Genomic DNA, 26,308 nt, shown 5'->3' with positions numbered 1-26,308 from the left:
GCTCTGCTCTGCTCTGCCGTGTGCGTGCGTGCGAGTAGCACATCATGTGCTGCAGCCACAATGTGTGACAATGAATGCATTAGCGGAAAAGCTCATTCCCACTCGGCAGTAGGGACACACGCATCGTCTAATGACATCCAGATAGAGGTGCCAGATTAAAAGAAGTTTTAGGGACCAAATTAATATTGCGGCACGCTTCTCCATCATTTCTACTCCCGAGAGATTGTTTGTGTGCTTTGCGAGGTGCTGCTCTTTTGGTTAGCAACAGTTCCGACGTTAACAAAAGCGTCAACAAATATAGTTGAGCCGTTGGTCAACTGAGTTTTCAACGCTCGGCAATGTGAGAAACAGCTTTCGGTATGCTGTGCTACTTCATATCTGCTAACTTGTTCTGGATTTCTATTGAGTAGGGGAACACAGGGCAAAAAGCTCTCAACCGGCACGAGCTTGGCATCGACTCGGTTTGCTATATGCACAGCCCAAATGTAAACTATAAGTGATTGGTGTGTGTTTACCTGTGTGCACGCGGTAGTGGGTCTCCAGCTGGTGCTTGAGGCTGAACTTCTTGCCGCAGCCGTTACATTCGTAGGGCTTCTCCCCCGTGTGGATGCGCTTGTGGCCCTTCAGCGTGCTCTCGTCGCGGAAACAGCTCCCGCAGAACTCGCATTCGTACGGGTGGTCCCCGGCTGCAAAGGGTCGAGGCACGTTATATCATCTCACAAAACACAGGTGCCCCATCAATAGAAAACCGTCAAAAAGTGTTCTTAACATGACGAAATGTGATGAGACAGTGGGGCAAATTTGCATCAAAAACTGGCCTCTCAACAGGGGTGTGTAGACTTTTTATAACCACTATCCAACCACCTCCTGTCACATTCTCCAGTCAAGTAATGTAGCTATTTCTGAATGCATTTCACAGCAACGCTGCAGCTTTACGTCTCCATCAATGACCTATGCCTTTCATTACCTGCCTGTCCGAGTGGCGACGTGCCGCCGCATAAATTGCATTTCTCGTTATGCCCGCTGCTAAGAGACAATCTCACCCGCCCCGTGCGTTACGTTATTTAAGGTCTTATTGTACGCAGACGGCATGCTGTTGCGCGTAGACAGTCAGCCGGATGAAAGACGCACTTTAAATGCTGATCACATTCGGGCTGCGCCGCACTTGTCACGGGAGACGACGCTTTCAAAGCAACGAGCTTGCCTGTAATGTGACGAGCGTGTGAGAGATGGAGGGGGGGGGGGGGGATGGGGGTGGCGTGTGTGTGCGTTGAGGATCAATAAATGTGACACTCCTTATTTGTCCACATGAAGTTATCAGCACCTCCTGCTGTACGCCGAGGGGCGTCGCCGCCACGGAGGAGATGGCCATCCATCAACGAGCCTGGCGGCTGCGCCTCACCGTGCCGCGCCACGCCGGCAGAATAACAATGCGCCTGGCATTCAGCCGCCTTTAATTAGGCCGTCTGATCGCAGCAAGTGAGCGGGATGCTAATACGCGAGACGGCAAAGCTCATTGGTTTGTTGATGCCTAATTCCATCCTGTAACATTTTCATGAATATAGCGGGTGAAAATACCCACCCAGAGCAGAGCAAAGAGTATGCTCACGAGAGACGATGCTAAACTCAGATGCTGTCAGGTTGAAAGGTAGGACAGGTAAAAAAAAATGAGGAAATGCTAACATTTTAGCAGATACTATGCTAGGCAAAGGTCATTCTAGCCCACAGAAAAAACATCAAGTACAGAATGAATCCAATTTGAACAAGGTAGCTAAAATTGTAGTTGGGATGCTAACATACTGTATAGCAAGACTGTCTTGTTGTTTTTCTTTTCTAAGCAATAACCAGCAATAGAGTGTGTGTTTTGGACGCCGCTATCATTAATAAGGTGTCACTTCATTGTTTACTATCCGATAGAAAATCTCATTTCCAGCAAACGCAGCGGGGAGCCGCTGACCCGAGCGCTATTTTCTCTGACTTTAATCGCTATTTGTTTTCGTTTGTCATGTCTGTAAACTTTATCAGGACACGCTCGAAAAACTCACTTTTGGATTCTTTAAAAAAAAAATCAACAACAACTGTGATTTAGTGTGCCGCCGCATTTGAAAGCCGTGATTACTTACAAGCGGATATCGTGTACCAGAAGAGATAAGTACGTGAGGACAATAACGAGCATTCCGTCTGGGCTCGGCGGACAAATCATACTTTACGCAACACACGCACCAAAAAGCAAACAAAAATGTTTCTTGAAAAGGATGATAAAGACAATTTTTTAAATGTCTGGACTTCAAGTATAAAATCAAATTGAAATAAGTGAATCTTTTGTAATACCTTCATAATCAGACGCGGACATTCATGCTAACACTAACTCGTCCCGCTACCGTTGGAAAGGAAAATGAGAACATTAGAGAGTGATTCTTTGCTTCCAGCAGCAGCAGCAGCAGCAGGGAGGCCACAGATGAGAAGAGCCCAAACACAGTGAGGTGGAACCACATCACATGGCCACTGGACCCTTGGGTGCCCCTGGGCATCGCCACCTGCGTCCCTTTGCCAACACGCACACTCATGTGACACCCCAAAGGAGTGCTGAGGGTGGCGATGCCCGAGGGCACCATTGAATGGGGACGGGCGGGCGCTGGTTTGTGTGTTCATTCTATAGGTTTTAAATCAAGGACGTGCGGCCACAGCCAATTTTATTTGCTCACTCAAATACAGCTGCGAACACAAAAAAAAAAACGCCGGCAAATTGTCTCATACACATACACGCACACACACTTGGGCACAGACAGTGAACAACAATGGAATATTAATGAAGGTCTGCTGGCGAGTGCGTGTGTGTGTTTTAAGAGAAGGCACAGCTGCCAACACTGTATAATTGAGCGCGTGCACTTGAACCTTTAATGCACTGTGCATACATGCAGTAAACCTACAAAAAGAGCAAATAAAGCCACGTGTGTGTGTGTGTGTGTGTGTGTGTGTGTGTGTGTGCACGCACTGCAGAGCGTGCAGGTGGTTGGAGGAGAATAAAGATGGTCAGATTAAGATGCTGAAATAAACACCATTAAATTGCACGTCTTTGACGCAGCTCCAGTGTGGCGGCTCTCGGCTGCGTTGCCGAGATAAGGCGGCGGCAGACAGGTAAATGAAGCACGCGTCCCGCAAATAAACAAACAATAAAAAATAAAAACAGGTCTCTGTACGATTTGTCACATTAAATCAAGAGATGAACATTCTCGTCAAATCCCATTGTGATATATCGTGATGCATTTTAATCGACACGTGAGATTTTTCAACCTCCTGATATTTGATCGTAATAAATGATCATTTTCTTCTTTCCTTCCAAACCGTGCATAAGAGGATGCAGGGAACACCGCATTCATTTCCCGTCGGGTCCCATTTGCCATTTCCTAATCCCCGTTTCCTCCTCCCCGAACATCAAGTCATATTTAAGAGACGCTCTCGTTTGTGATTTAACACCCGACCAACCATTCCTAGCGACATTCGCACCGGCTGGGCGGGCAGGTACTGTACAGCCCCCTCCCCACCCCAACTCATCCGATTGGTCCGACTCTCAAACGGAGGCCGACTGCTCACATCTCACCGCCTTTTCCTTTCAAATATTTATCCGGAGCGTTGGTGAGCTAAATCAGCCGTGACAGTGAGACTGTTATTTAAGGTCGCAGACAAGCTGCTGAGGCGGGGGAAGGAGAGAGCGAGGGAGGCGGAGCAGGTGGGAGCGAGGGTGGGGGGGCATCCATCCAACCCGCCCGCCACCACTGGAATGGAATTCATTTCCATGTGTTCATATCTGTCCATTTGGCCACGTGTCAACAATGCATTAACATCCCGCTGCGGTCTCAGCGCACTCCAGCGCCGCGCAAATGAATAAAATAAGTCACTATCGCCGCAGAACCGATTTGACTGCTGACCTGAATGAAGATGAATGGAGGAGCGCCTGCTCCGCTCAGCAAGCGCCCATCCCAAATAAAACACGACTTTTTACTTACTGTAAGCTATTTTTAGTGCTGTCTCGCTTCTCTCGTGAGGATGCACACGTCCATAAAGGCATGCGTCTTTCTAGTTTTGCAACCGTATTCCGCAACCTACGAGGCCGTCTCAAAATGGCGTTAATGAACATACAACTTGTGATCCCCGTGACTTACGACGCTAATCGTCTGGATTTGTCAGGATAAATCTTCATTGCGTTGTTAATCGACGAAAAGAGAATCCAAAATAACCGGGCGTTTCAAATTGCCTACGCGATGCCTTCACTGACCTGTATGCGAGCGCAGGTGGCGCTTGAGCGCCGTGTGGCTGGGGAAGGTTCGGTTGCATTCGCTGCAGATGTAGCTACGCACGCCGGCGTGGACCTCCATGTGCTGCTGTAACGCCGTCTGCGTCTGGAAACGTTTGCCGCACAGCAGGCAGAAGATGGCCATGTCGGAGCCTGTACACACATAAATAGCCATTAGTCATTTTTTTCATCAACAGCTGGAGTTTGTTCCGTTTGTCCGTCGGGCCTTGAATAGATAGCGTAATATCTTGATACCAACGTAATATGTTTTTTCTTTTCACTTGATGACACTGGCCTTCACTTGAAGAGGAAAAGCTCGTTTGCTAAGATTCCTAGTTGTGTATTATGACGCCTGAATGGAGCAATTTTGCAGCCGGACTGTGTACTGCGCTTTAGTTAGGCCAGGAAAAAAAAAAAAACACTTCACTGGCAAGGCATTGAGCGTGCTGGGATAAAGATCTTCTACGCAATACTTCAATCCTCTCTCGACTGTTTCTCTCTTCTCCAGCTGAGATAAAGAGCACACGGCTGCGAGACGACAAACACAACACATCGCAAAGACGCTTGAACACACTTGTCTTTACACTTTTTCAATTACCTGGCCCGGTTAAAACTCGAGGGAAGGACTTGGCAGTGTTTGGTTGCCGCTTTCTATTTAATCAGTCAATCATGCATCTTTGGGGCCAAGCTGACACTAATTTAAAAATCTATCAAGAGCGCCACGCCGCCTCATGTTCATAAGCAGCGCGGCAGCAGGCAAAAGGGGCCAACATCGGCCTCCTTGTTGGATCGATTACTGTCTAGCGGATGGAGGCTGGGGGAGCACGTCACTTTTTATTACGTCAATTGGAATACAGCAATGCTGACCGCAAAAAAAGCCACAGAACCAAGAGAATTAGTTTATAATGTTCAACTAAACCGCCAGATTTTGTGATACCAAAGTTAGCTAGTTTTATGCTAACACGCGTTAATACACATTAGCTAGAGCTAAAATGCACTCCACAAATGTGATGGGTACATTTAACCATTCTTCCCAAATATGACAGCTAAAGTGTAACACGAAATAAAAGCAGGGCGAATGTACCTCAACAAATATGGCCGCCATTCAGCTACTGGATCTCAACACACTGCACCGAGAGCAAGATCAACGCAATTAAAATACTCTGATCACTTGTGCAGGAAATCGCCTCATAAACAAGACTTTTATGGGCGTCATCAAAGAAAAAAGGTTGCACGTTCATTATAGGATTATCAGACGCGAGTTTACAATAACGTAAAGTCGCTCTTGCACAACTGCGAGGTTTTAAAACAAAAAAAAGCCTCCGCCCATTTTGGCTTGAAACACATCGGCGTAAAGAAGAGTTGGCGCAACTGCAATGCACACCTTGATTGGAGAAAATTAAGTGCTACAGACTATACTGTCGGCGACGCTGTGAGTGTGTGCCTCTGATGGATGAAGAGAGCCGTGGAGAGATAAAAGAAGAAAAGGAGGGAGAAAAGTAGTTGACCCAGAAGGTCCATTACAGTGTAAAATTGAGTCAGCCTGAAGTGACACCTGAGAGGAAGCACTGAAGGTGGCGCTTGCTGCTGTGTGTGTGTGTGTGTGTGTGTGTGTGTGTGTGTGTGTGTGTGTGTGTGTGTGTGTGTGTGTGTGTGTGTTTGCCTCAGTCCTGTTTGGCTGTTTTGGAATAATTTAGCTCCCCTAACCAGCCTCTCGCTCTGTCTAGCGCATCTATTTATAAAGAAGCCCGGGCAGGCCCCTGCCTGGCCACGGCGGTGCCGGCGCATCCTTAATGGCGCTGAGCGGAGTGGCAGGGCTGCTGTTATTTAAGTGGGGGGAGGGAGGGGGGGGGCGGCAATGGAGAGGAATACTCCCCAATGGGAGGTGACAGCGGGCGGACCGGCTAACAGCGACTGGCTAGCTGCGCTAAAATGTGAAACGTACGACATCGCTGTCTGATTAAAGGGGAAGTCAAGTCAAATTTTTGGGGGACATTACGTAATATTTTCCATGTGGCCCCACTTGTCATAAGATGGTATTCTGATCATATATATATATATATATATATATATATATTATGATATGATGTGATATTATTGCCGCACATCACTACTTTTCTTGCTTTAGCTGTAGCAAAAAAAATCAAATTGTGAACTATGCAGGAGTTTTCAGTCCACCATTAACACTGTCGGAGGTAAAATCACAGTAAGACGACAGTCGTCCGGCAGCGTTCTGCAGTTCGGTCGGAGCCGCAATGCAGCCAGTCGAACCGGAGAGCTGCCAAAATTAATGAGGCGGCCAGTTGCGGTACCTCAGCACAAGGTGTTCAATCACAGGTCATTAGCAAAGGCCTCCGTGACCGCTCCGCTCGCTCATCAATAGTGATCGATACGACGCTGCACTTTGATAGCACCCGACCGACACGTATGGATGGATCATCTATTACGTCATTACTTATGAATGCACTGTACAAGTAGCTTGATTTGGGGCAAAAATTGACATTTTTCATGAAAACCTTTTTCACTTCCATATAGTTGTAATAGTACTACTTTCCTAATTACTTATGACTTGACGGAACCCAAAGTCGCTCTCAGTGTGACGCCGCGCCGTTTATAGATAACGGCAAGATAAATGCTGGCAAAAAAATGCATTTCCAAATGCAGCAATTAATTGTATGCTAATCACGGGCAGTATAAAACATGATTACTTTTAAATAAGCTGGAATGTGGACAGCGTGCAGCATAAATTAGTGAAAAGCAATCTAATTGGACATTTTATTGCTGAAGTAAATGTGATCTGTGTTTAACAGCTACTTAAAGAAAAAGCCGTAATCCCCGCTAAGTAGCATTGTAAACAACAATAAACACACACACACACACACACACACACACACACACACACACACACACACACACACACACACACACACACACACACACACACACACACACACACACACACACACACACACACACACACACACACACACACACACACACACACACACACACACACACACACACACACACACACACACACACACACACACACACACACACACACACACACACACACACACACACAGTCCCCTGCATGTTTTATATACAACACAATTTCAACACCATCGCTCTGGTGAATCTTTGCAGCCATTCGCGCGGGTAATCCAAGAAAAGTCTGGCGTTTTTCGTCGGCTGGCGATAACTCAACGTCGGGCGGTGGGTGGCTGGGGAAAGGCGAGGGCGGTCGGATTGAGCGCCGATGCTCGGATTGAGTGCCGACGCCGGAAGACGCACATCGAGATTAATGTCGCCAGATGCCAGGCGAGATGCCATATTAATTACCCGCAGATAATGTCATCACGGCCATATGGCGGCTCCACCGGCCATTGGCTTGACAGCTCGTCTTTTTTTATTTGCGCGGTCACGCCATCTGATTGGAGCCTTGCCTTCTTATACCAAAGTGGGCACATGGCCAGTGCTTCCGTCATTTCACAATCCAAATACAAATTTGGTCTTTGACACCATTTTTCTACACTGTGGCTAAAAAGCCAAGCGTGGAGACTCTCTGTTGATAAAACACACATTACCCAGGGCTCATTCTTTATCTCTGGCCTTTCCTTTGAATTGTCAGGGAAAGGGAAATCGCTTCTCGCGTGACAATCCGTGTTTTTCTGGGTCGGTGAAAAGTAAGCAAAGGCAGCCGCTGGCGCTAGCTGGCAATTTTCCCGTCGCGGCGATTGCGTTGGTTACGTGCGCCAAAGTCAATGGGGCGGCTTTGAGTTGTCGAGTTCCCGGTGGTCAAGTTCGGTCGCGGGGCTTCAACGTTCACAATGTTCATTGTAAATTACATAGGTACATATATGTTAATGACACAGCTGCAGTTAAATACATCCACGCCTTGGAGGCATGCTGTATTGCAGTGGGTATAAATTGTGGCCCGTGTTTGTGTGTGTCCCACTGCCGCTGCTCCGACGCAGACTGTAAAGATCATAATGGATGCATGCTAGGAATTAACGTCAGCGTGAGCAACGGCGGCGGCCTTTTAACATGATTCACTGCGACATGGCCGCCCTGGACTCTCGCCGCCCAATCGCGGATCATTTACAAAGACGGAACACGTTCGTTGTCCAATCCATCCCATCAAGCCAGCCGCCGGCCAACATCGCCGCTGTAACCACCCCCATCTCCCCCCCCCCCCCCCCCTCCACACCTTCCAATCCCCACAAATCCGATTTAATCAGACAACTTGTGCAGTGTGGCTGGGAGTAAGAAAAAGGATAATTAGTAAACAGAGGAGCTCCTCGCCAAGCTTCATTGGCATTCGCGCCAGGTTACTGTGTCGCATTTAAAATGCGCTCTGATGAAGTCTACAGAATCAAACCATTTGTTACTCCTATTGAGGAGGCTTCGGGCTACTGGCAATTAAATTGGAATTAGCGGCGGGGAATGAGATAGGGCAGATTCATAGCGAGCGGGGGAACAGAGAGGCCTCTGTCTGGACTTGGCTCCGACGCAAATTTGCCGCCATGCACGTTTTGTTTGTTTCCTGCGCCGCCGTTTCTTATCTTTTATTCATCAAAAAGCCGCCCACTGCCGCAATCTAATGATTTACAAGAGTGGCATATTTCAAGATAAAAAAAAAAAAAAAATCAAACAACGCTCGTATTTTCTGTATTTGATGCTCGAGAACCGACGTACGGCCACTGAATGCACATTTAAGGTAACAGATTACAGCAAATTGACTTTTTAATGGCTTGTACACAAATAAGATGGGGTGGGGTTGCTGGCTCTGGACTTGTTGGAATCTGCCATTAATGTCATTTACCATTTGAGCGTGGTTTTAAAAAAATAAAAGTCAAAGTTTTAATAATACAATCTGTCACCGGTAATGAGTCGAGGGGCCAGCGTGTGTCCCTTTTCATGATTCCTGCCCTTTTCTATTCATTGCTTTGTATATATAAATCTAAGGCTTAGGGAGCAAGGCGGCCTGGGAGCGCCAGCCATCGACCACGGATAACCTCCACCTTCACCCTGACGCCCTGTAAAGAAATCCCAAATCTGTTCTGGCCTTCCTAGCATTGATTCTCCTCACTGGCCATCTGGACAGTGTAAAAAGGAAATAAATAAAAAAAAAAAAAACAGGGGTGTATGGTGAGTGTGGGGCGCAACTCACATTAGTCACGGGCTCTTTGCTCCTTCGACCTGTACACACACATAAAAAATGAGCCCTGACCCCCACCCCCCCCCCACCCCCAAATCACTGAAGCCGCTGACATAGTCTTTCCTGGTGGACAAAAGGCTTTTAGCACCTCGCTCGCTGTACTGTCCGACACTGACACGCCGGACAGGATGGGTGCTTGTTTTTTTTTTTTGGTTCCTTCAAGGGAGGGGGGGGGGGTCTTGGGAACAAAAAAGGGGATGAGGGCTGTTGAAGTCAGCAGAAGGAGGAGCAATCCGAGTGTACTTTTAAAGTAATCCAAAAAATAAAATCAGCTACAATAGGCCACGCTATGCTTCTCAAGTCGCCTTACGAGAGGAAACCACAAGGAACATTGAAGACAAAGTGATTGGAAAATAAAGTGCTAAAATCATGAGGAAAAGGGGTCGTAATCTGGATTAACAGTTTTTGCTGCATGAGTCTCAATTTGGGATTCAAAATATTAGGATGAGCGCTCAGTATGCAAAGGGAAATGCGAGCCATATTCTCTTCAGACCTCTTTCGGCTGCAGCTAATGAAGACAGAGCAATGAGCATCCAAAGTCTTTTCATCCCTGCGCAACATCTGCTCGATGAGTCATAAAAAAAAAAAAAGTCAGCGCGGGATGAAACGTGATCTCTGAGTTATGAAAGAGGCATTCAGGTGCATCCGGCGCCTCCATAAAAGCCCAAATGCGATGATGTGTGGTGTTTACGTACGTTTGCAGTCAACAACATTAGCCTTAAAGGCCGTTTCATTAGCGGCTGCTCAATGGAGGTAATAAAGCCTGGATCAGCCAGCTGTGACCTTGGAGCCAAAATGGTGGACGACTGTGCGGCTCCAGGAAAAAGAAGAAGAAAAAAAAAAAAAAAAGAAGCTTTTCATTTATTATTATCGACCTCACCGGCGTGTCCATCAAAATAGAGCCAAAAATAGGCTTTGGGAAATCAAAAAGAGGAAATGCTCACTAACAGATGTCAAATATAAAAATGAATGAATAAAGAAATATGAATGGAGAAAAAAAAAAAAGAAAATACGGTAATGCAAATCGTCACTCGTAGAATGTCCAATCGTTTGGGCAGAAAAAAGGTGTAGCTCTTATGAGTCATTGGAAAGCGATGTGGAAAAAGCTCAAATTGGAATGGATGCACTTGGCCCTGCACTTTAAATCCAGCCTAAATGATGAGTTCAAATAAAGCCAGTCACGTTTAAGCTCGCCGGCCCGAAAAATTGGCAAAAAATGCAGATAAGACTGCGCTCAATTGCTCCTGCAGGACTCTTCCAACCACGTGGATTAGCGCCAGATAATCATATAACGGCCACGATAGTGCCCATCCGCGCTCAACGAGCCCATAAAGTCAACTCTGAGTAAAGAGCGAGCGGCGCCGCTACACACACCCACCCACAAACACACACATTTGGGGATGGGGTGGGGAGCATGTGATACACAGCTGTGTGACAGTGCTGCCTCCGACCAGATGGGGGCACCGCGGAGACGGGAGTCCTCACATGACCTCTTGAGCAGGAGTTGACAAGCAGTTCACATGGGAGGGGAGGACAGGGAAAGGGGGGGGAAGCAGTGGGGGAAGAAAAAAAAAGCCTCTTATATGCTATAACAGACACAATGTTGTCCGCCTTGCACGCGCTTAATGGCTGAGAATGGAGATTAGAAAGTAGTTTAGAGGGTCAGGTGTTTGAGGCAAAAGGGCTTGGGGGGGTGACAATTTTTTTTTTTTTAATGCACATTCCAGTATGGGAATAGCACCAGGAAGGAATGCCAGAATATACAGCAGCACCTTAAAAAAACAAACAAACAAAAAAACCTCATTGCTAAGCGCCCACACAGACACGAGCTTGGTCCAGATTAAGATGTTACTCACTAGGCCACGCCCCTTTAAGGCACACATCCAACATGGGCAGCTAGTACAGCACTTTGTACTTTTGTTTTGATTCTTAATAAATTCAATCAATTGTCGCTTATCTGTAGTACAAATAAAATAGCACATTGTGGGAAAAAAAAAAACTAAATCTGAAAACTCCAAGTAACTGACTGCGAGTTCCTCAAAGCCTTTCTCTGTCTCGGGGCCATATTTCTCCAGGGACGGACCTTGGCAAATTATAGCTTAGCGTGGGAGTGAGGGACCGCTAGCTCCACGACCCAGACGAGACGCAATAAATCGGGTTTTTCTCGGGCGGCTGCCGTGGTCATTCCTGATGTACACCTGGCAAAGAAACAATCGGTGGTAAAAAATAAAAACATTCTCCAGATGCAGACATTAGCATGTAGGCCTAGCGTTGTTTAAACCTAGTTTAAGACATAGCTACTATTTTTATTTTGGGCATCATAAAATATTTGGAATTAAACTAAAATATCAACAAATGTTGCTTGAGTGTACTAGCTAACAAACCAGCCCATTTAGCAATGCTAACTCAACAGCTAAGGTTAGCAATTTACTCATTTCCCCACCCCTTAGCAGTAGCAAAGATTTATAGCTCCTGAAGGGTCCTTGTCAAAGGGGTCCTTGTGTTTTTACTAGCGTGTTGGCCTTATCTAAAAATTCTAACATTTGCCCTGAAGATTACAAGCAAAAGAATGGTTGACTTTTTTATGGGCGTAGAAAAAGTCCTTTAGAAATAAGTTAGCTTTTTACGACAGCGCAACGCAAACAGACAGACAGGTTGCTTAACTGATGGCCCGAGAAGTAAATTACAATGTGGAACAGTACAACCCCAATCAAGTGTGAAAAACATAAATAAATACATTTTTAGCGATGCCTCAATTCATTGTTTTGAAGAATAAACAAAAAGACGTTTAAGCTTTTCAATCAAAAGGACTCATCTTTAAATTACGTATGCCCGCAATGGATATAGTTTTATCAAATTAAGTCTGCAAGACTTACTGCTTTAATGAAACTTCACTGTGATCATATAAAACAATCTCAACCAAATAAAAGTAATTTGGGAGCTTCTTTCTTAAGTCGTACATTAAGTACATAGGAGCACCCCCCCCCCTCCTCGAGGCTAATCAATGAGGCACAAAAGCCCCAAAGCGGCGTCCAAATGAAACGCAGCCATTTTGAAAACAGACTTTCTCTCTTCTTCTTCCTCTTCTTCAGCAGTGTGTTTAGGATTCCTGGCCTTTCACCTGACCTCAGGGGCGAGGCTGGGGTGGGGGTGGGGTTGGCTGCAGGCTGGCGGTGATGGAGGTTAAAGTGTAATCCCGGCCCTGTGACCACAAAGGCTTTGGGCCCCCGAGGGCCAAGGACCGGCCACATTTTCCAAATTGCAAGGTTATCCCTGCGTTTCAAAGCTTTTGCAATGAGCACATTTCAAAGAGCTGAACGGTGGCGTGATGCTTAGCCTCAACGAGACCTTCAATCAAAAGTTTTTTCTCATCTAAACCTCACAAACATGATTTCTTTTTTTCTATGAAAGTGACTGTTTTGCATTTTGTTAAATTAAATAAATTATTATTACATGTATTCATTTATATATTTTCGAAAATGATCTGACATTGGTTTAATTAGAATTTTATGAAGCAAAAGTAGTAACATACATGAATTGTATACATTTTGGGGAGGGGCTTTGTTATTGTGCTAACTTTGAGAGAGTTTATTTGAGCTTGGTTTTTAAGCTAAAACGTGCTCGTGACGCTTTCTTTCGGCTTCGCGGTTAGAGCGCCGCCTGCTGCTTTGACTCAATACGGACGTATTTGTTCGCGTTGATGAAAATTGGTATTGAGTGAGGACAGGGCATTTTTGGACTAAAACTTGTTGATGTGCGGCCATCTATTAAAGGCGCTAATTGCCACGAGTTAGGTATTCCACTGATATTGTGTGGCCCTAATTGCTTACTTAAGCTATTCATTAAAAAGCGTTTCCACAGCGGCGCACATGCTCCATTAGCATTAGTTTGATTCCGAAGGGAGAAACCCTAACAAACGCTTTTGAGCGCTTTGCATTGCAACCCAAAGAATTTGCGCTTTAAAGAGCGGCTTGAGAAGACGGAGAGAAGTGAAGCCAACCAGAGAATAGCTTTAATTGACGCCTCCTCCATTTTCCCAGGCAGAGGGCGAGAGGAAGGGAGGGAGAGAGTGGGGGGGGGTGCGGGGTGAGTAGGGGGTGATGTGACACCGGTCTCCTGGTGTTTCCACTGTACAATAGGAAGCAGATTTGCAGAAGAGCTGCCCCCTGACCTCTAAAGCCCCAGAAAGGCTCCTCCCTCACCCCAAATCAATCAGAGCCGGCCGGCCAGGACTGTAAGAGGATACTTACGGACGGGTGGGTAGGGGCATCCACCCCTAAACATTCCACGCCTGGAATTTTTTTTTTTTTTGGCCAGCAGCCTGGTAGGTGTATATGGCAACTTGAGTTATTTTGCTATAAATAATTTGGAAATTTCCAAATCCAAATGAATAAACTTCACTGTTTTCAAGAAAATAGCACCTTTGCAGCGCCCAAGAAGAAATGCTTTCTCCTCTTTGCCTTCATCTTTGAATTCCTTCAAATTAAAGCGTTAAGGATGTTAACTCAAGACGCATTAGGCGACCCATGCTTTTGTTTCCCAAGTTGCTCAAGGTCAGCCCGCACATTTGGGAAGCGGCAAACATCTGGCTGGTGACCTCGCGCGCTCTCGGCACCAGCATATGCGTACGCATACATAATTAAATGCAAAATTAATTTCAGAGAGACAATTTTCACATTACAGCGCAGCGATTACAAATGAAGGTCAGCGGGCTACGACGATGGCCGCCTACACAATGTCGTAGCGGCGTGAACACGCACACACACGCGCACACACGCGCGCACCCCGACGATGCAAAGGCGGTCGTTTGGTCCTTTGACAATGTTTAACTCCAAATCAAGTGTGACTGCGAACACTCGGCCTCTGGAGTCAGATAAGACATGGCCGCCCAAATAGACTGGCATTAATTATTAATGAACGCCGACGCAACATCTTATCATCTCTTATAAAGATAAATATTTAGCACCCACGCCACTTGTAAATGTCCCTCGTAATTGCTTTGATGAGCCCACAATTAGCAGCGAGGGCATGGAGGCTACCGCTGGATATCACAGACCCACCGAGAAAAATATTTGAATTTGATTTAGTTTGATCTCAAAAAGTACACTATTTCATATGTAAATAATTCTTTTGATAAAACTAGGCTCCCATGCTGGCTCAACTCTGGTATGGTGTTCCACAGGGTTCCATTTTGGGGCACCAATGAATCTGCTGCCTCTTCACGGCTATGTTGTTGAGAGAATAAAAAAAATAAAAATAAATAAACATGTGCCAAAAAAAAAAAACGCACTAAAATAGTACTTACACAAGGTAAGATTTTGGACGCCTCTGCATTTAGTAAAAGAAGAAGGAACGAGAGTGGCCGGTGATGAAAGCGGTCTAGGTGGGATCCTAAAAACACCAAAAAGCGCAGTGTGGAGCAAGAATGTCATCTAATCAGGTGACCTGGAGATTCCCTCCTCGCAACGCACCTGAGCAAACACGCCTGCTGACCTTTTGCCACCGCTAGCAAATAACCAAAGAGTAGGAGGCTCAAATAAATGCCCCTCAGCACGACATAACCAAGAACGGTTCGGAAGTTTGGACGGACATCACCGGGAACGCACGGCGTCGCAGCATCATCACTATCGAGGCTATTGGAAGTAAATGAGCGAAAGCTGCACGGTGTAACTAGGCAACCGTACGTGAGGTTTCTTTTGTTTGGGGTGAAAGGTTGGATGCACTCCCGCTAATCTTGCTTCACAATTAAGGAATAATAAAGACTCAAAGACTGGCTGCTATTGTTAGCGCCCTAATCGAAAGACTAGTATTTGCACTGTAAATGGGAGGAAAAAAAAAAAAAAAAGGCCAGTTGATTTTTTTTAACACACTCTTAAGACGTCGGCGAACAACTGCCGACGTAATTACCAGGGCAGATTGAACGGGGCGAAAGTGCCGTCGCGTCGTGCCGTCTCGCTACATTCACAAGTATTTACATAGAAAACTATTTGGTTGTCGCTTTTGTCCAAAACAAGATGCAAATGCTGACGAGGTGGGGGCCGCCGAGGATATTGGCTGGCCAGATTTGCGCCGTGTCCTGCTGACTTCCATTTTATAGCTCCCGTTGGGAGGCCATAATCCCCTTGGCCGCCCGGCCCCACGCTTTTATTGCTCTTTCTGGCTGTGTGGCCGCCGCCGCCACCGTCCCATCCCAATTTGTTAGCGGATCCCACCCACTTATAAGAATAGCGATTCCCTCCTGGACAAGCTTTGGCACGGCGGCGGTGCCGCCCGCCTCAATGGGCCTGTGCCCGCCAATCTGCGGGGGGCTCGTGAGGCCCGCTCGGCTCGTTTCTCAAGGAAAGCCCTCGATGGCAACTCTCATTTGCGCATAATTTCTGGTTTACGCGCATCTCTCGGTTCCACGTGGCATCAATCAGCGCTTTTCCCCCGCCTCGGAAAAACTCATTTAGATCTTATCGGGGGAAAATTTGTTTGCGCAAGAAAGAGGAGAGAAGTGACTGTAGTCAAGGTAGCACCACTTGATTTCATTTAGCGGCGGGCGATGGAGTCTCAGCCTACTCTGATTATTTTCGAAGGCAAGAAGGGGAGGATGGACAGAAGAAAAAAAACAGGTGAAGGAGGGGGAAAAAAAAACATTCGAAATGAAGTGAAAACAAGCCTTTGTTTTTGACAGGATCAATTATTGCACAGGTGTCAAACTCAAGGACCGGGGGCCAGATCCGGCCCGCCATATCATTTTTAGGCAACTCACCCCTGAATTCTAGTCATTTGATTTATTTCTATTGCGCAATGCATGACTAGCGTGCATTTTAAATTGGTTTCTGTGTGTGATTGTCAGGGCTACGGAGATTAAAATCTAAATAAATAATAATAGTAATTTGGATTCTTTGTGACGTGCGTTAAAGCAGCAAACTAAATGTCTAACGACAATGTCCGAAGTCTCCTTGTGTGTGTGTGTTTGCTTTGCGCAAGGCAAGCCTAATGCTCCCTGACAACTTAATAACATCACAATTAAGTCGATGCTAAGCAGATGCCAGGCCGGTGTGACGGGAGGCATTTTTGACGCCCGCCCGCGACTTTGCCGTCGCCGTCGGCCGCATTGGCTTGACAAGACGCGAACGGCCGGCGCTTATGGGATGGTCGCTCGAGACCTGGTTGTTGCGGCTTCTCGCCGCATGTTCTCCTTCATCTCTCCCTGCCGCCTCAGTGCAGCCAAGCTATTCCTGGCTTGAGAAAAGAAAGTGTTTACTTTGGAATCACGCTGTGCTCCCACTGCCGTTGCCCGCGAGGCGATTTGCATATTTTCCACCCGTATTACGAGGCTTAAAAAGGACAGGGCGGGAGACAAAAAAAAAAAAAAAAAAATCGAGAGGCGATGAAGCACGACATCCCTCTCCCCCCCCCTCCCATTCTTTGCCGTCATCGCCGGAGTAGATGATTCATGTACGAAGGGTCTTGAGCGACAAAGGCCTGCCTAGGCCGCCGACTCACGGTCGCACGGGAGTGGCGGTCGCCCGCCGCCGTGTCGAGTAACTGCTCATTTACTGACGGGGCATTCCTTCGCTCACTCGCGGCGGCACATTTCCATGCAAATTACAAGTCGCGCCAGCGAAAGCTGCAATCGTCAACAAAGCAAGTCTACTTGTTACTTTAACACACACGCACGCTCGAGCTTGTGATCTTTTTATGCAATGGCATCTTATAGTAAACCTCCAACAGATGGAGTCAATGCTAAGTGCTAAACGTTCAAAACACCATTGACCTTTGACCCCAAAATGGCGACTTCGTTTTGGGGTTTTTTGTGGGTCTACTCATGACAGACATGCCAACCAAACTTTGGGAATCACTTTATTTTGTCGCCATATTATCAACAGAGTTCCCCGACGCATGCACACTTCAGACGAGCGCAGAGTGAAAGTATCCAGCCACCAAAACATCCTCCCTCCCCACGGTTTTCTGGTTGACAGTCCCAGAAAAAGAGAGAAAAAAAAAAAAGCTGCTAAAATTAGCCCTGGCTGCATATATTGCATAACAGCCAAAGCACGCGCGCATAAACAAGACTGAGAGTAAATATGCTTGGAGTTGGAAATATGACAGCAGCGGGGCTTTATTTTGCTTTGGAGGATGAAAGCCGCCTCCACCGCCTGGGAGAATGTTTGCTTACAAAAGTCCCAGTTTAGGGGCAGAGATTCACATCAGATATTCTTGGACTCTATTTTCCATGACTTGCAGAGAAGGAGAATATTTGCTGTTTATTTGCTACGGCGGAAATAAACGCCACGTGATGTTTTCGCCGGGAATGACGACCGCTTCAGGAATGCGTCCGCAAGCTCCAAACCGTTTTTTTTTTTCTTCCGAGGTCGAGTCAGGCTGCGTGCAGCTGATGGCGCTACAATAGCGTCCATTCAACGTGGCGCGTCCCGACACTGTCGTGGAGAGGGCGTCGCGTCACGTGACAGCCTCCGCACTAGCGGCGCTCTGTGACGCGTCTGAATAAGCAAATTGATGGCATGAGATTTGGCATAGCTAAACGGGCAACTAAACTAAACGGGCGTGAAAGTGCTTCGTCATACTTGACACAGACACGCTTGCATGCTGAGCTTATTAGCCTCGACATGTATGAAAGAAAGTGCCCCCCCTCGATTTAAAACAGCTTTCATTGGTTCCAGACTGGAAAGACTATATTTAGAGCTCCCCTTTCCGCTTTTATGGCTGGCGGATTATTAGCCTGGTTTAACCTGGCCTTTACATTGACTGCGCCGATTGGCTGTGAGGACTCTGCCCTCGGCTCTTGAGCTATTCTGGAGGAAAACGGCCGGCCGCAAAGTTGACGAAGAAGTCGGCCAAAGGAGAGCGAGCCGCCACTGGCGACTATGATAATGATGAGTGTCTATTTTGGCAAACTCCTGGCGTGCGCGTCGAGAGCAAAATGAACGGTGGCTTGATTGGGCCCGCCATTGCTTGCACGCCATCGCTGCCGAGTGAAATTTCAAAACCACTCCAATCACAATTGTAAACATTGTCCGGATATTTGATATCATTTCCAAAGCCCAAAGATTGGCTCACCATTGGGTCTATTTAACAGCAACGGACATGGGAGACTATCCTGTCCGTCTAAATTAAACACCTCACATCTGCCCGAGGAGGAGGATTTACTTCCTCCTATTTCCAACTTGGCAGCCGCGCCGTCTTCCCATCTCCGTAGCGAGAAAGGGGCATGGAGATAAACAACATCGAGCTTGGGGCCTGCCAACTTTTGCGGACTATGTTGATTACCGCTGCGTCTGTTGTGATTTAGGGGCTAATCGGGCGCACTGCCATCACGCCGTCCATCAGATTGGTCGACGCGGGCCCGTTGTCAAAAAGAAAATATCGGAACGTACCTCAGCGAGAGCGGCGAGCCGTGTTGTTTTTGTACCTACCGGTGTGGATCTGCCGGTGAGCCTCCAGGGACTCTTCTGTCTGGAATTGAGCGCCGCACTGGTCGCAGACGATGGCCTTCTCTCCAGCTGGAGGGCGAAAATACAAGAGGAGAGTGGACCTTTATTGCACGCCAGGCAACACGACACAGCAGTTACAATGGAAAATGAAGATTCCCCTTTTTTGTCTTATGCTGAAATCTTAAGGGCGACAAATTTAGCCTAATTGGCATTTCAACTGCTTGTAAAGAAAGAGTTGACTCTCAAGTGCCTGCTGTTGGAAATTAAACGACTAAGTAACTCTTATGTGAGCTGCCCATTTCTGAAAACGTGTCTGTGAGCGAGCCCTTGGGAATTTACACGATGCCGCGAACGCCGAGAACTTGGGCAGAGATCGGAAACTTTGAAGGTTTGATGCCGCTTCATTTAGCCTCGTACTAATAAACCGTGCAAAAAACAGGCTAACAATTAGCATCGGTTCCCCTTTGAGCAATTGAACACAAACGGTGGAGCAACACACGTAAACAGATATTACAATGACTATTGTAATATTCGAACTAACTAATATGTAACTAATATTCTTGATACTCTTCGACAAATGGCTAATATTACTTCAGCTCTGAGTCAATTGTGAAACGCTTACAATATTTTTTCCAATATTACTGAGTGTGGGAATATGCATTCCTTTCAATTCGAAATTGGGAAGCACATTTACATTCAAACTGCGCCAAACAAATCACACGAGTGACCCCTGATGAGGCAAGTTGAAGCAACACCATGAAGATGACGGATAAATGGGTTCGTCTGAACACGGATCAAGTCTCTGAAGACGGACGGCCGTGCTCTCCTTTTTCAAAACGTACGGCCGCGATTAATGCCACCCATACGACATTCCATTCGGCTCAATTATTTTGAAGCACGTATTGAAATCAGAGTGCCTCTTTATAAACTGCCACTTTTCTTGTTGTGCTGTTCTTAATACAAACACTTTGGTGTGCTGCCTCCAGGCCAGGCAGGCTAGGCTGCGACGTGTCACGTTCACTTAGTGTATCTAGAGTGTGTACAACCTTGTAGAGTAATAAATGTTCGTACATCGCCGCGGCACAGGCTAATTATGCTTTTACGGGCTTTGGCACGGCGTACTGTACATGCCATACGCATCACACATCAAACACATGCACCAAGCCAACATCTGGTGCTTGTGTTTGCACGCCTATGTCGGTGTGTGTGTGTGTGTGTGTGTGTGTGTGTGTGTGTGTGTGTGTGCCGAGCGTGAGCCCATCTCTCGGTTTGTTCTTGGCAAGGCCGACCGGGTTACGACACCTCTAGAGAGAGAGAGCGCAATGAAAACAGGAAAGCGATTCTTAGATGACCAAAAAGAAAAACAGAGAGAGAGATAGAGAGGGAAAATGAGAAAGTACGAGGGGCGGGAAGACATATTTTGGGTGCTTTTGTAACGGCCGGCGGTGACATGTGGGAACGGCCTGTACTGTAACGAGTGCCGAGCGAAAAAAGCAGAAATGACACAGAACGTACATGACATGGTGTGCCTGCCAGAAGAGAGTGCTTATGCAACAAGTTATGCAAAAGAAAAAAAAAGAGAAAAAACAACAAAAAAAAGACAGCGAGCATGCGATATAAGTAAGCGTGGCCTTATCGTCAAACGTGACCTCATGAAAAGTGGCGCGTTTTGCTTTCATTTGTGTTTATTTCCATTTGAATCCCCCAGAAAAAGAACAACAATGTTACGCTAACATATTCAAGTGGCATCGTTAGCTAGCATATGGCGGATTAACAGCCACTTAACCTTCACTGAGCAAGACACGGAGGGAGTGGGGGAGACGCTAGCCAAATGACGCAGCGCACGTGTACAAGCGTGCATCTGCGTCAATAGCGCTCACTTACTTTGAGCAAGTCCCATAAGATGGAGACGTGTCACAGTCGAGCTCTTTTCACAGGCGCAATGATTACAAACTTAACGCGACATCAGGAACACATTTGCAGGAATTAATAGAAACTAGGACAACACTAAATTGTCACGATAAAACAGAAAGCAACGATTTCAGACTAGTGCAGCTCCTTCCAATATCTCCTCTTGCTAGCACAATGACAAGGGCCACAAGAGGGCGCTTTGGGATGCCATCGGCCGCTGTCACAAGGACCCGATAGACTGGAATACGATCACAATACGTTATGCGTATCGCAACTCGGCCATCCCGATGCGCAATCGGTTCCAGGGGAGAATGAGTTACGATTTTGAGTCATTAGATACTCTTTGTTGGGAAGTCAGGGTCCAGATCGTAGCCCATTTTAGCGTGTTTCCTTTCAATCATTCCGACAGCAGAAGGATGGTCCCCCTTTTGTTGGCTGCGCTATAGAACACTTCAGACATGGATGACGGCTGATGTGCACCCCATTAGTTCACGCCGCAAGAGTTGGCCGGCTAGCCATCAAAAGGGGATCTGGAAATTTATCGCTTTCATTTGGCAGTGAAAGTCGCTAATGCCGCTGTTAGCGCCTAGCGGGCTAAAAAGTGACAATCGAGCGCTTGGCCCGGGCGGTGTGTACCTTGGCTTCACCCTCTCTGCCCCCTTCCTTAGTGCCCTGCTGCGACCTCGCACAAGTTGATCCTCCTTGAAGGCAGGCACTGGGCGGGCGGACGCAATTTATGGGCGGGTGGCACACGCAGGGGGCACGGCCCGCACTAAAGTCCCTCCCGCCCGCCCCGTGCCGTGCCTGGGCCATTTAGCACATGCCTCGTGGCCTCCCGCTAGACTAGGTCTGGCTTTTAAAAGCCATACTGATTTACTACAAATGACCTGGCTTTTACAATACCATAGACGTCGTGCCTCTGGAAAGCCCCGGCTGCCATTTTTTTTTCTTTTCTTTTCTTTTTTCAAACCTGATTAATTCTCTCTTCTTACACAAAGTTGACACCTGAAAGCGGCGCGGTGCAATCACAGGTTGATCTCATGGCCGCTGAGGGGCCAATGAATCCACCATTGCCTCCTTTCTCTCTGATGCGGGTGGGCACATTGATCAACTGGAATTCATCACTTCTAAGCAAGCTGAGAATGAAACAGAAAAACAACATTATGTGTCCATATAGACAACATGTGGATGTATTCTCAATTCATTCGATTGCCTGTCTTTAGGAAGAGAGATGGCAAACTATCAAATTGAAAGGAGTTGGTTTGTGGATGACCTATAATTCAATTAAGCTTTATATGCCCACATTTTCATTTGAATAATCGAATTCCATTTTCGAAACCGTTATATATGCAAAAGTATACCCAAATGATTTTCTTTAAAATAGCAAGAATGTTAAAACGGATTCATTTTTAGACAAATTTGAACGCCCCACCCCAAAAAAATACTGTAATATGAACACCAGGCCAGTAGTTGGCGATACCACTCTGGAACAAAGTAAGTTTGTTTTTACTTTCCTACATTCAACCGCAGGCTTTCTTCAAACTGTGAATAACATTTTGGGATGCTCATGATTGTGGTATTTTGAAAGTACACAAAGCACACGCTCGGCTAGCTGCTTTTCTGCACGCGCGGTCGGAACGCAGTCACAATCAGGTGTTGTCGAGTGGCGCGAAAAACCACTTCCTGTTTCACTTCCTCCTCGAAGAGCTGTTGCACAAGCGAGCTCTGTTGTTATTTCATAAAAAGATGCCTCAAAAAAGGAGAACAAGGCCATCGTGCCCATGGAGTGATATAACGTCTTCCGACGACATTGGCCGCTAAATTACCAGACAGCATTTTCCGGTGTGGTTAACCCGTGCCGCGATTAGCAAGGGACTTTGTTTGTGCAAACTGAGCAAACTTTTACGATTCTTGTATGTTGGTTTTTTTAGGGGGGGGGGGGGGGTTGCCTGGTAAGCTCTGCAACTGTTCTGTAAGAACTGGATAGGAAACACAACAATGTGAGGAGTCACGTCAAATTCCCGCCGCAATAGCGCATTGTCCTGATTGCTAGCATGCGCATTCCGCAGCCTCGTGCTATTTAAGGTTGGAGATTTTGTGTATGCATGTGTCAGACACAGACGCAGCAGAGCGTGGCACCATTTGCCACTTGTTGTTCCAACCTAGTAGGCGTCACAGGTACGATTGTTTGCAACTGTTGCCCTCCTTGGGGAGCGAGTGCCAGTCCAAACGGAATCTTTCATCAAAGATGAATTAAACATCAGAGCGAGGGAGCCTGTCGCCGCTTGTAGCGATGCAAAGTAGGCCACGGCAAACATTCAGCTGCCATCGTCTCAGTTAGCGTTGCCCCCCCTCCCTACCGCCACCACCACGATATTTTTTATTTTTTCACTTTCTTGCTAACTTTTGAGAAAAAAACAAAACACTTTTGTGACCCGCTACCCATGCAAAGGAGGCAGTCCAGTTTGGGAAGGCGGCAAGGCTAAGTAGAAAATGAAAAAAAGGCTAGTTACGCCGACTGGACGAGTAATATCACAGCCAGTGGCTTTTAATAGTGTAAACAGCGAGTGTGTGTGTCTGTGTGTGTGTGTGTGTGTGTGTGTGTGTGTGTTAAGCAGACAAGCAGTGGTCCAAACAGACTGAACTAAATGTTTGCTGAGCTGGAGTAAATAACTTTTGCAAGGACGAGCGTATTAAAGGCAAATCTACAGGAAAGCTCTTTTCCCTTCCTTTCCCCCAAATACCTCTCCGCCGACAGACAACCATCAGTCATCAATGAAACGTTGGGAGCAAACAGTGTAATAGATAGGTGGAAATAATCTGTTGGGGAGGGGGATCGTTTCCGGGGTGGGAGGGGGAGGGAGGGAGAGAGGGGATGGCGGAGACGAGCCCGTCAAAAGCGACACAAACGCGCTTGGATTCAGATGACTTGTCGGCGCTGAGAGGAAGAAGAAATCAAAGGGAAAGCGCCACTCAGACGGAATATTCAGGTCGCTCCTGACAGCTTTACAGTCTGTTGCGCCAGGCATGGGGATGTCTGCACACAAATATTGACTCACGCATTTGTACGGGAGCCCGTGTTCAAAAATGGATGACATCCGATTGCGACGAGCCCTTGTTCTTTTAAATGATGGCTCTTAATCCAGTTTGCCTGGAAACCAATTTGTTTCTCGTGTAGCTCTCTCACACACACATCTCTGGGCTGCTCTGACAACTTGCTTCAAACATCTTTTTCGAATTTAAATTTTGAAATTGGATCGTTAAGTACACTCAGCAACGCAATATTTGGTGGCCATATTGATCACCCATAAAGAGAATCATCACATGAAAAGACAGTAAGTCGGCCATTTTGGTTGACTGTCATTTTCCAGCCATTTTGACGACTTTTGAGAGTCCGACAAAGATTTGATCTGATTGCTACTAAACTTCGATGTAGGATGAACAATGGTAAGCTTCAAAAGCAACACGAAGCGGAATGTTTAAAGTCGTTAAATGGGCTGCTATGTTTGAGTATTATGTTGCATTTGGGACCTGACTGGAACGTCTCTTGCTAACCTGACCGACCTGAGTAAAGAGGACAAAATAAATCCAGTCCAGGTTGTAAAAGATAAAGTGCATGGAGGTACTGCTTGCCAGACACTGAGCAAATGTTCCAACCCCCGCTTCAATATCTTCTGGGCCTGACGAAAGGTGAAAGGTGCCATGTGTTTTCAGCTCAGCTTTCCAGCCCCGCCCCCCCCTTTTGCACACAACTGCCGATGTACGCGAACACGCCTGCGCGTGTTTATTGTTGTGTATGTGAAGGAAGGAAACAAGAGCTGGACGCGGAGAGCAAGCTAAAACCAAAGCACCTCCCGGCCGGGGCTGTCCTGGTGTGAAGGGCAGGAAGTAAGTTAGGCGCCCTAGTGGCCCCGGGGTCCGCTGGTATTAATAGACGCGGGCCGCACCAGGGTGGGTGGGCTTCCCAGGGAATACAGACGTACGTGTGCACACATGAATGGCATTTTTTTTTTTTTTTTTACATACCCGCATATTTTTGGAAATGACCATTTTCATCAAGGCTTACGTCAAAATACTATTTTGACACATCGACTAGTTGCTTCGCACTGAGCTGGCAAATATATTTTGCACACCTGGTTCTACCCGAGCCTCCTGACCAACTTGTGAACTTTGCCTCCCAGCGTGACCGCCGCAGAATGTTTCTGGAGCCGGCAGCTGGCCGGTTGGGTATGCGGCATCACCTTTTCGGGGCCCGTTAATGCGTCTTAAACAGAGCAAAAGATGAGGTGGGGAAAACTCAGTTGGCTTGGGGGTGAGGGGGGGTCAGGCCTTTAGAATGTTTAGAATAAATTCACTTGGCCGATGGGAGACAGTAGCAAGGAGGTTGGGTTGCCGGCTTGGGGGACTTTTAGCGGTGTAACAAGAGCTTCCTGGCTGGCGCTCATTAAAAACCTCTCACGAGGCTTTCACAGCTTTGTTTGCTGGAGCATTCTTGGCCGACACTGAGGAGACCAAAGGCCCTAGTACTGTTACTTTTTTTTTTTTTTGTATACAGTGAAACGAAACGGTCAAAGCAGCCGAGAAGTAATGCGGTCAGACAGCAGCGAGCCCCTCGCAACGACTCGCCATTATTAGCAACAAGTCCCTCACCTAGCCCGCTCAATAACCTGTAAAGATTTACTGTTTAGGGCCCATTATTTCCTGCTTTCAAGTCACACATTGTCAAAGGCACCGCAACACAGAGTTTATTAAGGCCGCCGCCGCAGTCACGGGGCCCGCCTAAGAGCAAAGTGAGTTGTACATTTTCCTGTTGTACACTCGGGTGATAAAAGTGATTGGAAAAGGAGGGAAGAGCGCAAATCTGTCAAAAGTGCCTTTCTTTATTTTTTACAGCTCTCAGGTGCATGTTTGTTTTGTTAGGCATCCGCTGTTTCACAGTGTTCCACATAAAAAAGGAACACGTGCGCCTTTCAAACGCTCAAATCAGATCAAATCGAGGGAAACTATTTAGTTGTCGTCATCAAGCTCGTGTTAGCCGCCAATGGACGCCATGCTGAGTCCTTTTCCATGAAGTCATCTTCAAGTTAGGGGGAAGGGAGGATTGTATTTTCTCGGTGGGAACCTTCAACTTCGATATAGCAATTGTTTCTTTTTCAAATTAAGTTCAGGTTCAAAGTTTGGCAGCCTCTTCCCTTCATCTGTTTCCATGGCAGTTAACATTTCACCATTTGGAATTTCCCAAAAAGTGACCTCTCCACTTCATTCATTTGGTTCATTCTTGAAATTTGACATTTGCAGGTTTTTCTGGACTTGTTGCACTTGAAAACGATAATCAGAGCTGGGTAAATGATTTAGCGTTATTGCTTTAGGATGTTCAATCATTAACTTGCTTTTATGATCATATGCCAATATTTGTTTTTATTTGACTTGACCCTTCCA

At 46.7% G+C, this 26,308-nt stretch overlaps 1 protein-coding gene across 1 annotated transcript in view; it reads right to left on the bottom strand.

The window, feature by feature from the left end:
• zbtb16a (zinc finger and BTB domain containing 16a) overlaps window positions 1–26,308 on the bottom strand; it is a 63,533-nt gene that overhangs the window by 3,795 nt on the left and 33,430 nt on the right. The window contains exons 4-6 of the mRNA XM_085936099.1: window positions 18,941–19,027; window positions 4,277–4,447; window positions 516–686 (exon numbers count right to left, since the gene is read on the bottom strand). Coding sequence (XP_085792225.1) covers window positions 516–686; window positions 4,277–4,447; window positions 18,941–19,027 — 429 coding nt within the window. The remainder of the gene's footprint in view (window positions 1–515; window positions 687–4,276; window positions 4,448–18,940; window positions 19,028–26,308) is intronic.

Source organism: Syngnathus leptorhynchus, chromosome 17 (genome assembly GCF_054491065.1).
Source record: "Syngnathus leptorhynchus isolate UIUO chromosome 17, UIUO_Slep, whole genome shotgun sequence".
Taxonomy (NCBI): Eukaryota; Metazoa; Chordata; class Actinopteri; order Syngnathiformes; family Syngnathidae; genus Syngnathus; species Syngnathus leptorhynchus.
Note: the sequence above shows the minus strand (reverse complement) of the source record. Positions and strands in the feature narration are given on the sequence as shown.